Here is a 12,965-nt window from a genome sequence, read left to right on the forward strand (position 1 = left end):
CATGATATGCCTTTTAACCCCTATATGCCCCTCTGCCCCATGATATGCCTTATCCCCCTATATGCCACTCTGGCATATAGGGGGTTAAAAGGCATATCATGGGGCAGAGGGGCATATAGGGGGTTAAAAGGCATATCAGAAATGTCTTATACCCTCCTAAATGCCACTGTGCCCCATGATATGCCTTTTAACCCCCTATATGCCCCTCTGCCCCATGATATGCCACTCTGGCATATAGGGGGGTAAAAGGCACATCATGGGGCTGAGTGGCATATAGGGGGTTAAAAGGCATTTCTGGCGATATATATATATATATATACTACTAACAGCAATCACACTCCTATCAAGCCAAGGCAGCCAGTACATGCTGGAACCTGGGGATTTTAGAAGTGTGATTACAGCCTCCCTAAGCCATGCTACCACCCCCACCCCCCTTACACATCCATGCTATCACACACACACACACACACTCATTCACAAACATTTAAATACTCATTCATTCCATTAATCACACATACACACACACGCTCAAACCCCCTACCCCCCCACCCCCTTACCTGAACTGCAGACCTCCCACTCGCAGACTTCTGCAGGGGCCCGGCTGTGCAAGCAACTTCTCTGGCCCCGCCCCCAGAGGAAGGAGGAGGGAGGTAGAGTTATGTGAGGACTTTGCTACCTTCCTGTTCTCCTGCCGCTAATAGCAGAGACGCTGCTCGCGATCAAAGCCCGGTAAGCAGCCTGGCCCAGCAGAATGAGGTCTGATTAGAAGACGACCTCGATTATAAGACGAGGGGTATTTTTCAGAGCATTTGCTCTGGAAAAAACCTCGTCTTATAATCGAGCAAATACGGTACTAGACTTGTGCATTTGTTTTCATACAAACTTTATTTTTACCGAAAATTGTTGCAGCTCTTTGACTGTTCTAACTCTAGGGGAACTTTTTTTTAAAATTTCTATAATGAAAGTCCAGAAGGTGTCAGGGACCTCCCCATTTGGGAACGCCCCCCTCCCCAATGCCGTTCCGGATCAAAAAAGGCCCCAGAATTGCATCCAAGCCGAACGTCCGAGAAATGAAATTCATTGCCTGAAAACGAACGAGGCAAAGACAAAACGAAAAAAGATAAAAACGATAAAAAAGGTTTGTTATTTTTTTTTATCTTTTTCTGGGATTCAGTTTCACAATTTTGTATGACCATGTGTGAAGTGCATGTTTTTACCATGACAGTGTACACTGGCTCCAGTTCCCAAAGGTAGTCAGCAAGTAATATTGTCATATGGACATTATATGACAAGCTTGACCATTTTTTAAAAGGTCAAGCTGGGTTAATGTTAACGTTAATGTTTTGATACTTTGACCGGCTCTACAGAGAGACAGTTTTCGCAAGACGAAAGCTGTTTCTAACAGCCTTGTCTCCCATCTGACCGTAGAAGCCCAGAAGATCACTCCTTAGTGTCACAAAGCTGTGATAGTTCTCATATAGAGGTGGTAGCTTTCCGTCACATGGGATATAATGTAGCTGATACATTGTAACTTAGGCTCTGAGCACATCAAAGCACTAACTTCTGCACTTTAGGTTTGTCCTGGTGTGTTAACTTCTTCACGGCTGGATTGTAGGTTCTCACCCTATTGAGAATGTGCCTTGACGTGGCGGGTGAGCTTAATTATGCTTTGGCCAATTCATATAACCATAACCTCTCATTTATATTATGTTTATATATTTGTTGCCAACTTTATTAGGGTAAGAAGCGCAGACAGTTTTTGTTTTTTGTATACAATGTACAGCCAATACACTGTTTTTTGCAGCATGCTTACACCTGTCTGGTAGGCCTCATATTATACATTTGTATTATTTGAGCCTGTGACTAGCTTAGCGCACCGACATTTTTTCTTTTCCCTGTTTGCACATATTTGAGGTTGTTGGCTCCTCATCAGTCTGGTTGCAGCTTGCTGTCCAGGGGTTAATAGGGAGGAGGTTTAATTGCACCTCCCCCAACACATTAATAAGGTTTTGGTAGCAGTATAAACTGCTTTGTGGGCCCACTATGTAGGAGGTGAGAGTAGGTTCTCACCCTATTGAGAGTGTGCCTTGACGTGGCGGGTGAGCTTAATTATGCTTTATATATTTGTTGCCAACTTTATTAGGGTAAGAATCCCAGACAGTTTTTGTTTTTTGTATACAATGTACAGCCAATACACTCTTTTTTGCAGCATGCTTACACCTGGTAGGCCTCGTATTATACATTTGTATTATTTGAGCCTGTGACTAGCTTAGCGCACCGACATTTTTTCTTTTCACGGATTGTAAAACTTGCATATGTTTGTAGCTAATCTTGTTAATGCGGAAGCGCATTGTTTAGGTGTGTGTGTGTAGTTTTTAGTGCTATAATACAAACCGTTGTGAAAGTGATGGCATAATGTCATTGTAATGTACCAAAAGGATAGGGGAGCGTCACTATAAATAGTATTTTCTAGGTACACAGCATTTTAATCCCTTTGCCATTTTGCAGTATCTCTAGCATACTAAATTTAAATATGTTTTAAAAAAAACGTTAATAGTCTGTGTTATTCGGCCGTATTCCACTAATTTGATTTGACCCTACTATGTAGACAATTTAATGGGCTGCCTAGGACACTGAAATGGTGGTGGAGAGCGCCACCATTAGGTTTTCTACTGTGCTAGCAAGGAAGTCCATGAAGTAGGGGTTCCCGCAGACCTAGGGACATATTATACCTAGGGAACTCGAAAACCTAGCGCCGGTTCTGCTTCTATGTGCATATAGTCATTAAAATGCAGGCATCCAGGGAGCCAACTCTAGCCTCCAGCATGTAATATCTCTAAGGACAAAGTTTCCTATCTAAGATTAAACCATAACTTAATCCAGCACTGATAATATTAACGGTTTCTTAATTTACCTTTTTTAAATATTTTACTTTTAAAATCTTCATATTTACATACTTCAGATAACATCGCACCTGCTTATACCGATAGTATAAATCGGAAAGATCTCATGCAAATTGTTTTCCTTTTTCCCATGCTCCCTCAGTCAGTGAAAGCAGTAATAACACTCTTTCTGTGCATTGTTTTAACAGATGGCAAATCCATTTTTAACACAAACGATCAGCCACACTACCCTTCAGATATGCTTTATGCCCAAAGATAAGTGGATGTACTACCTAGATCAAAAGACCTTACAGTTTGGACCTCCATATACACAGAACATACAAAGTGCAAATATACTCCTTTGTGGAATAAAATGTTTTCTACATACAATATGGACACACTTCTAGCTAAAATCAAGTGAGTACCTGTGAGAGCTGAATCCTATGGCCTTAAGGGTGAAGATGCAAGGGAGCCAGAGGTGTTTCTATAGAGGTTAGGTCCACCTGGATGCTCATCGTCATACCTGGGAACTTCTGAGCTCTGTCTACCTGGAGCCTACCCTTGCGAGGCGTGGCCAGGACTGCCCACTGATGTCAGTGGGTTGTCCCGTTGTTGTCAGTGGGCAATCCTGTTCATGTTGGGGGCCTTCCCTCTGATGTCAGTGGGTGTTCCAGCTGACATCATGGGAAACACCCCCATTTAAAAGGGAAATGGGCTGGGAGCGGGGACCCGGAGGATTGGGGTGTTGGATGTTCTCCAGTTCAAACACGGAGAGTTCCCACGTAAGCGCATCGCATGTGCCATTTTGGGTGAGAGGGTATACCCTCACACATGCTTTGATTTCGGCTGGTAAGTGCACCATAAGCACATGGACCCTAACGACTGCTGGTTGTCAGTGGTTATGCTTTTATAACACCAGCCATAGTGGTATTTTTAGCTTTAGTGCATATGAAGGAACTGCATGCTCTGAAAATAGCACAATGTATCCAGGTCCCAGAGGATGCTGCTTTTTTGGTTGAGGATGTGGCCTTACTATGATTCAGGCACCTTCACCATCTTCACTTAACTTTTAACTTAAATCACATGGACAAGATTAACCGATAATAGATGATAAGACTCACAAGCGCAGGATCATTTTCTCCTTGAGTACCAGTATGTCTTTGTGTGTGTCACTCTTATTGTCAATTTTAATGCTATTGTTAATTTTTACCATCCTGGTATCATAAAAAACACTACACAATCTGTTGACCTGCTTTATAATAAAAGTAACTATGTAATTATAAAGTAATGTAACTTAAGTTCTTGTTTATTGCTAACTGAATTTGTGTGGTTCTCTTATTTCACTAATAGTCAGAATATTCCAGAATTAGCAGTTACTGCATCATATCACATTGGGGAGGGGGTTTCCAAAAGTCCGATGGAATTAAGTACTTACACCTTACTTGTTATGTTCACAATGGCTCAATTGAGTTTATTCATAGACATACATTTCATATACAAGGCATGCTGCGATGCATCGACAGCTTCACCATTAATATACAGGCGAATCACTTGTACAATCTACATCACATCATGGCTAATTTACTAATCAGATAAAATGAGGACTGTGTGGAAGAGACTTAGTCGCCACTTGTCCACATTGGTCAACAACACTGCTGCTTACAAGTCTAGTTAGTTGCTTCAGTCAAGTGTGTTACCGTGAAAGCCTCAACATTGATTTTTCTGCATTTTAACTAGTGTGATAATCTAGTGATGCAGCTCCTGGCATTAGTAATTGGGATGATATCAGCGGTTAGCACTGCAATGGGTGAAAATGCAATACATACAACTATATAGAAAATGTAGCACTCACAAATGCTATTCACCAGTACAAACTTTTTAGTTTCTGACCTTACTTTACCCTATTTATCAATGCAAAACTGCTAAATATGGAGTCACTGGGACGGAAACCAATGGAATAATTCTGTCCTAATGAATACATAGCATGTACAGTGCTATGGAATATGAAGGGGCTATATAAAACAATAAATAATAACAATAATAATTATGCACAAACACGTCAATTTTACCTTGATAAATCACACTCTGACTTTTTATGTACATTGTTTCATGACATATTATTAAAATCTATTATATTAATTTACATAGATGGATTATGTTTGTTATGGGCCTGACACTCAAAAATTAATATAAATATATATTTGACAAGTTTAAAAATCCTTGAAATATCTTAACAATAAAAATGTAACCCCTTTGGGTACAAACTGAGAGGGGTTAATAACACACGTAAAATATGGTAGAAGATAAAATATATATTTAACACATGGTAGGTGATAATACCATCTGGAGATTATTTACCCGACTGCACAGATCTTGAGGTTTGGTGGAGAGGTTCTGAGGCATCTCTCTGCAGCGAGTTGATAGATTCAAGATGGCGGTGGCAGCCATGTGTGCAGCCTCCATGTCGTGAGAATAGTCAAAGCTGCTTTTGCTGCACGTACTGCTTGCACTGCTGCCTCCACCACAACTCATATTGCTACTGCTGCTGCTGGGGGCATAGCTGCTTGTTGTGCTGCTTGTGGGGCTTGCATTCTTGCAGTAACGTTTGGCTGTAGGGAGAATCGTGCATTAAAAACCTCAAAATCTTAAGAGAATACTGATTTATCCCATATACATCATGCCGAAATCCCATTCTTCCTCTTTCTGCATATTATATTTTTTTCTTTGCTTACCTCATGAAGGAATACAACACTTGGCGTCCATTATTGCAAAAAAAAAAAAGCTGCTGTACGCACTGGTATATACCCAATAAAGGCTTTTCCACCCATAAATTAAAGGTTGTACAATGGACATTGTTCATATCTTACCATCGTATCCTTTCGGAGAAATGTCCCTGGACTGTACTTTGGGAGCTATAGCTCTCTTCCCATAGGCATGATTCTCATAATTATTATATTCAAATGTAGTTTTCGAATATTTCTCTAATTCCTTTGCCAAGTTGGAGCGAGGTGTGGTCGTTGATACATTATTCCTGTAGCCATACTGAGGGATTTCTAATTGCTTAACAAAACACATAGGCCTAAGGAAAGGATGAAACAGGGGTTTGGTTGATATGATTGTTAACTGCATTTTTAAAATCAGACCACATTTATTACAATTGGAAGTACTCCTCACATATGCGATCATAACGAAACATTATAATAGAAACATAATTATTCCTTGCTAAAATAAAACGCTCAATTCCTGGCCTGAAACTACACAGAATATGGGGGGCTGCTTAATTCAAGCCTATTGTTATGTGATGCAATAAAGAGACATGGATAGACTGAAGGGCCTTGTTGCCATGTCAACAGTAAAGTTTTAATAAAAAGTTTTAATATCTATAAAGGTAAAATGCAATAGCATATGAACTTTTTTTTTTAATTAACGTGTTGTTTGTCTAGGTGGAACAGGACATTGAATATATGACCAGACTAGTCCTGGTGTTTGCACCTCAAAACTTATCATAGTGGTGTAAGGCCCAGGTTTTATTTTCTCTCAAGGTGTATTTATTCTGAAAGCATCAGAACCCTAATGTCCTTTGTTCAGACGATTTTATAGGTCATTGTGAGATACTTAATCAGGGCGGAACAGAAAATCTGAGATAGACAGGAAAAAAATGTCTACCTCTTCTCCAAAGACATAAACAGGCCCCATGAGCCCACCTTAAAACACGGTCCGACGCTTGGTTTGACTTTGATGCATCACAATTCTGATGTTTTTCTTGGGCTTTTGCTAATTTCTCTGCTGCAGCAATCGGACACCCAGAAAGACTGCAATAAAGGTATACGATTAAAATAACATTTTGTATAATTACCATGGAAACAATATTGTTACGTCTGTCTCACCACTCCGTGCGGACAAACGTGTGACTCTGTCCTTTCTCATACCTAACATACTTTAATAGGTTATTGACAGCCTTTCTGGCTTGCCTAATTCTAATTGAGTTCTCAAAATTCTCGAATCAGTCTGTCTACTCAGCTCTCATTCGTTTCATCATACAAAACCACATGCAGACACCTCTAACTGGATGAAAGCATGGGAATCTTATTATTAAACTGCTTCAGGCCCTGATAGCATTTCCCTGAGAAGGAGTCTTCTAAGATAACTTTGTTTCCATAGAAATGCAGCTGTGCCTTTCATAGGCGGTTTATTTTCGGCCATCAAGGACCAAGATTGCCTTTATTATATTTGTGAGCTGCCAACTCGCAAGAGGCCCCGCATCAAGATCTGCTTACAGACTGCAACTAATTTATAAAACTAAAAGTGTTTCTGAATCTTGCTTAAGCCATAGCAATGTCATTGGCGGGGTTTGGACAGATGGTTAAATTGTAACCCCCCCCCCGCTCCAATTCCATCTAATTTTATTCAAATGTGAAAAGAAGATTAAAAAAACAGCAACAACGTCTTGTGGCTGAAGTAACTTCATGGTCCTGCTTTTAAATAGGGGGTCTGTTTCATGGTGGGTCCTGAGTAGGCACGTATGCATTTCCCAGCATTCTAAACATAGATGCTTTTAATAAACAGTCATATGTACTAGGAAGAAGCCGACTGTTGGTGAAATGCATTATGCTTTTTAACTACATTAAAAATATGTTTCCATTTTAAACGGGCTACGCTATTGTTTTCCATTTTGAGTTAAATCCATGCATGTTCCAAAGGGGAGAGTCTTTACGTGAAGCCAGTGAAAGTACATAACACGGAGAGCACAGGCATGGTTGCATTGCTTTAACTGTAAATGTTATGTATTTATAGTTTTTTGTTTTATTTTTTATTTTCATATGGATTAACGCCAAATCTTATGAAGATATCTGGTCCAGTTTTTATATTATTATTATAATGATAATATATTATTATTATTATTGTTATTCATAGGTGTTGTTACAAATATATATTGAGCAAACACCGTTTTGTTTGAGTCTGACTGTCTTTCTGTTTGATCTACTTAATTGATTTTTTTATTAGCTACATAAATCCTGGGATCCAACTACTCGCCAGAAAAATGGGCAGACTAGATAGGCTGAATAATTCAGACTTCAAATTCTATATCTCAAGGTTTCTGGTGCTCATTATTCATTACCTATAAAATGTTTGCATTCCACCCAGTCTGTTAAGTCCTTTTTTATCATTCTAACAGCATTCTTGTCAAGGCATTCCAAATTTTGTTTAATGAACATTCACATTGAATAGAAATCATGAAATATTAAAAATACGTGGGAAAAGTAGGCGTTTCCTGCTTTCCATAGTGATAATAAACCTGCAAATTAAAACACTTTGGTTGACAGGTTGTAATAACCCCCTACACCCAATTTTACTTGGTGCCAATATTTTTTTCTGATCTGGTTCTATGACAGAGTGAAACTTTTCCCAGTACTCTAAGAAAGCATCGTAAGCACCAGCTGTCATTTCTGATATTCAGTAGAGACTAGGAGAAAAGTGCTTGTGAAGGAGAAATGTCCATCTGAAGTCGTTCCAGACTACGAGCTTACCTTCTGTGAGAGTTCCTGTTACTGTTTACATGGCCTCTCCCCGTGCAGCCTGGTGTGGGGCATTTTAGAACATTTTCGTGCATGGCTAAAACTTGACAAAAATAGTAAATTAAAAGAGAAAGTAGACAGTAAAAGACAATGCATATACAATATGATGAAAAACAAATAACAACATAGAAGACAATCAGCCATAAGCATCCTTCCCACAAAAAGTGACTACACAATTTGTGGTAGAGATTCCTTTAATCCAGTTAAACACAGAAACTGAGGTTTTAGGTTTCCTAAAAAAAATGCTTAAATAAGATAGATGATTTCAATTTGGGGGCCAAGTTGGATATTGGTAATGCTGTCAGATTCAGATTTTAAAACAATAAAACAATATATTTCAGCCAGTGTCCAACCGTTTCTATAAATATATGACATATAATTTATGATTAAATAGTGAAAATAGAATTCAGTCAGGAAGGTTTCCGCTTGTAAGTTAAGAGGTCACTTGTTAAAACCATTATGTTAACTTAGAAGGCACTTACTTTCTGGAGGTACCCTGTCTTTGTGTGGGCATCCTGACAAACTCCGATGATGAGGATATAAACCAGTTACGTGTCCTGTCCCGTCACAGCCTGGTGTGGGACATTTGCTCTCTTTCTTTTCCGTGCGTGATGGATCTGCATTGAAGGTTACATTCATCTCATTTTACATATCATGGAGCATGAAATTCGTTAATGGTTGAAAACCAAAATGACTAAGATGTTTCTGGGTATTTTTTCCATGGCAGGGTACCTGGGAACTCTGTGGAATTTCCCTGGAGGCTCTAGAATTCAGGGATGATAAGCAGGCCTTTGGGTCAGTGTATTTAATCTCTAGGACGGAGAGCGTTGTATGGCTCTGCCCCACCAAGGTCCTGCCCTCATCCCGTTACTTTTAATACTTTTCAGGTACTAGCTCCTCCCCATCTCTTTCTAGCCCCACCTCCTAATTAGGATACACAACTTTCCTGCCATGTGCAGAAGAGGGAGAGCTCCACAGGACCAGCCCTGGGAACTTCCCATGTATGCTTATGTATTAAATAATACAATAATAATACAGTATAAAATGTGAAATCCTTTAAAATGATGCATTTTCAAATCAACAACTAAATTCAGACAAAAACTTATAATTTATCATCGCCATTTAAAACATCTCAGTAGACCATCATTCCTTCTGTTTTTGTAATGATGTCAACCAACAGCCAGACGGATGGAGAACTAAGCTCGAGGAAGGGACATATCCATTGAGCTCACAATGAAAGATTTTAACAGCCAAGGAAATCTGGCCAATAATGTCCCCCTCAACAAACCTAAGACCATACACAACCCCATAACAACAACACAAAATATATGTTTTTATTCATGTTTATTTAATTGTGTAGATGAGACTGAAAGTTTACCTCTATTGGTGTTAAGATTTAGCTCAATGTGTGTGTCAGAGAATTGGGCAGAGACATTGTTAGTTGGAGTTGAGATGAAGTTGGAGACACCAGGCAAAAAAATATAGTATATAGCAGTTAACAGTAGCCAAAATACAGCATTATAACTGCAGGTAATAAATACCTATATTTATAAGCAGAGGCGTATCTAGGGTATGGCACCTATGGCTCGTGCCATAGGCGCCATTTGAAGGGGGCTCCAGTGAGCGGCTTTCATACACCATCTTTTTTTTTTTTTTTTTTGATGCGGAGGAGAGAGAGGGGCGCCTAGCAACCGCTCGGCGCCCCTCATTCTCCTCCACGAGGCCTCTACCTCCTCCCGGTCCCGGTGCCGGCATTTCATGCTGAGCACCGTAATATGACATCATATTTCGGCGCCCAGCAGTGAAGCAGCGGGCACCAGCGAGCGGCTTTTAAACGCTGTCTTTTTTTTTTGATGCGGAGGAGAGAGAGGGGCGCCTAAATACTTTTTTTAAGGATTAAGTTAATTTTGTTAAGGTTGTGTAGACCTGCACTATGTCTTTTTCATAATTAAAATGTTTAAAACAGAATGCCATATAAATGTACACTACTCCTTTAGAGAACCTGTAGTTATTTGCAACCCCTCCCTTGGATTATAAACAAATAATTGAACTGTACGATTTTCAAGCAATTTGTATTTATCTTAGGGAGAAGAGCAGCAATTCAGAGACATCTTTCGGTGGGAAGATCCTCATTATAATGTCTTGGTGCCCCAGCTGGGTCACAAGCCTTGTCTCATCACTCTTGTTGGTTACATGAACAGAAATAACATTAAATATTCTTTATGTGAGAGATTTTTTTATACATATATTGGTTAAAATAATATATCCGCCTACACATTGTAAAGGCTCATGTAATTAAACATGGTTTTCTTTTATACTGTTGTATTGGATTTGCCAACAAATTTTTATAGTGAATTGAAAACGGAAAAAAACTAATAACGAATTCAAATAACTTTCTAAGTATTTGTCTTGATTGATATATCAAAAGTCACGTCCCTCATCTTTTGCTCTTTACTGCTCCAGTATAAAGATTTCTGTTAATCATTATACCCTACACTTGGCATTCTGCTTTTTTTACTGACTCAGCTATAGCTGCTTAGTGCATAGAGTTACTGATGTGTAATTGTTCAACTAGCTGTAGCACAAGAGCCTAGATATTTCTAACTATTAATGGTTTCCAACTAAGGATTTTAACATCTTCTGTGATTACCTGGAAACTGTCTGGATCTTACTGGGCTTGTAGATCAGTGTCTTTAATGTCCAGGTGGGAGAGAGATGTTTGCCAGACGCAATGTCCACCCCATCCTGCACCTTTTAAGCCTATTTGGTGTTAGCATGTCTTTATGCACGACTAGCCCCATTCCCTCTCCTGGGTCCTAACCTATTCCTGCCTTCTCTAAATATAACTCAGAAGTTCCCAGATGTGCTTCTTTGTTTCCTGTTTAGGGTTTAGACGTTCAATAAGAGACCCGAGCCCTTAAGCTCTGAACTTAGCATTTTATCTCAGAAATGTTACTGGTATTGGATAAGAACCCATAAGACACCAAGGCTACAATTTCAACACTAGCCAGAGGCATTCATCTAAATAACCCATTGCTTTTAGGAAAACAAAGTAAACTGAACAAATATTGTAGTGGCCAGTAGCAGAAATACATCACTATTTTGTTTAAAAAAAGTTCCAAATTGTGTTTGCTATACATATATAATTAGGGGTATCCATATACCTGAAGAGTGTACCTTGTCTACCAATGAATCATTGCATGTGTGTTTTAAACAATATAAAAATATATAGGTAAATACATGAGCAAGGGTGGCAAATGCTTAGGTGTATTGCTTTGACGTCATAAACCCAAACAGATAAAAAACAATAAAGCTAAACCCTGAACAATGTTATATCTTAGGGATGGTGAAGTTTCATATACATAATTAAATTAGGGGAATACTTAGGGAAAACCTTAAATAGTTTAATACACCCTCGACATGGGATAGTATTGAGACTATAGTTCCAAGTTTACCAGCAGTGTATTCTGGCCCAAGCTGACTGGGTCTATGATTAGGGTAGTAGCCCCTGTCCCCTTTTATCAGGTACAGATCACTTTATTGGGTGAATGGATCCCCTGAGGCACCTTATCTCAGTAGGCTGAAAACGTCTTATCTCCCTTGTAAGTGACCCATTTATATTGTGTAGGTCTCTGCTGAGCCATAACAAAGCATCACACTGAAGCTCACCTGTGCTGCACAATCTATGGAGGACCAGGACCTGACATTGTTTTGACAATGTTTTGTATGAATAGAGAGCACTCAATGCAAGGAAGAGGAGGTAAGTCAGGGTTACTGGAGTTCATGCTTTAGGTCAGGTCTCGGACATCATTGATAATACTATGAAAATGATGACTGTAAACTACAGCAAACACATTATTGCTAATAATGTGCTTTTCATAGATATTGATCCAGAAGCTCCGATCCTCATTAATTCAAGGTTTGAGAGATGGTAGGTAGGTAATATATCTTATTTTATTCTGAACGTATAGATATAAGATAAGGTAAATTGGCAACTGTTTTAATCACTTTTTTATGACTTGTTACACTTAAAATGTATTTTTATAAATGGTGTGCAATTGTAGAATTTCAGATCAATTATAGTTACATACACTACATTGCTTTCAACAGTTACATTTTGTATGTGGACATTCTCTGTTATCTTCATTAAGTTACTGCCCAAGGATTGTCAAATCCTTAAGTAGGACAACATTGGTGTTGGCATGGACATTAAGTTCAGTATGGTGTTTAAGTAGGGAATCTGCCTCAAATATCACATTGCTGCTAGCTAACAATATGATCATCCAGCTTTCTTCAAAGTTGCGCTGTGTTTAATGCTCACAAAATACATGAGATTTCCCCCATACGTGGGTTCTTTCTGGGTTATTCTGCATCTTGTTGGGGGCCTCTTTCCTACTAATTTCTATTATTCAATGTCTAAACATAGAAAACTTGGTTCACTAAGCTAAATGTTCTTACAAATACGACTTAAATTCATATTTTATTACATGGTCATACATCTTAGCCC

General features: G+C 39.0%; 1 protein-coding gene across 1 annotated transcript in view; it reads right to left on the bottom strand.

The window, feature by feature from the left end:
- The window catches only part of MYT1L (myelin transcription factor 1 like), a 172,516-nt gene that overhangs the window by 22,141 nt on the left and 137,410 nt on the right, over nt 1-12,965 (bottom strand). Inside the window, exons 10-14 of the mRNA XM_053460856.1 lie at nt 8,941-9,075; nt 8,411-8,501; nt 6,587-6,694; nt 5,750-5,961; nt 5,241-5,491 (exon numbers count right to left, since the gene is read on the bottom strand). Of these exons, the coding sequence (XP_053316831.1) occupies nt 5,241-5,491; nt 5,750-5,961; nt 6,587-6,694; nt 8,411-8,501; nt 8,941-9,075 (797 nt within the window). The remainder of the gene's footprint in view (nt 1-5,240; nt 5,492-5,749; nt 5,962-6,586; nt 6,695-8,410; nt 8,502-8,940; nt 9,076-12,965) is intronic.

The sequence above is a fragment of the Spea bombifrons genome, chromosome 3 (assembly GCF_027358695.1).
Source record: "Spea bombifrons isolate aSpeBom1 chromosome 3, aSpeBom1.2.pri, whole genome shotgun sequence".
In the NCBI taxonomy this organism is placed as follows: Eukaryota; Metazoa; Chordata; class Amphibia; order Anura; family Pelobatidae; genus Spea; species Spea bombifrons.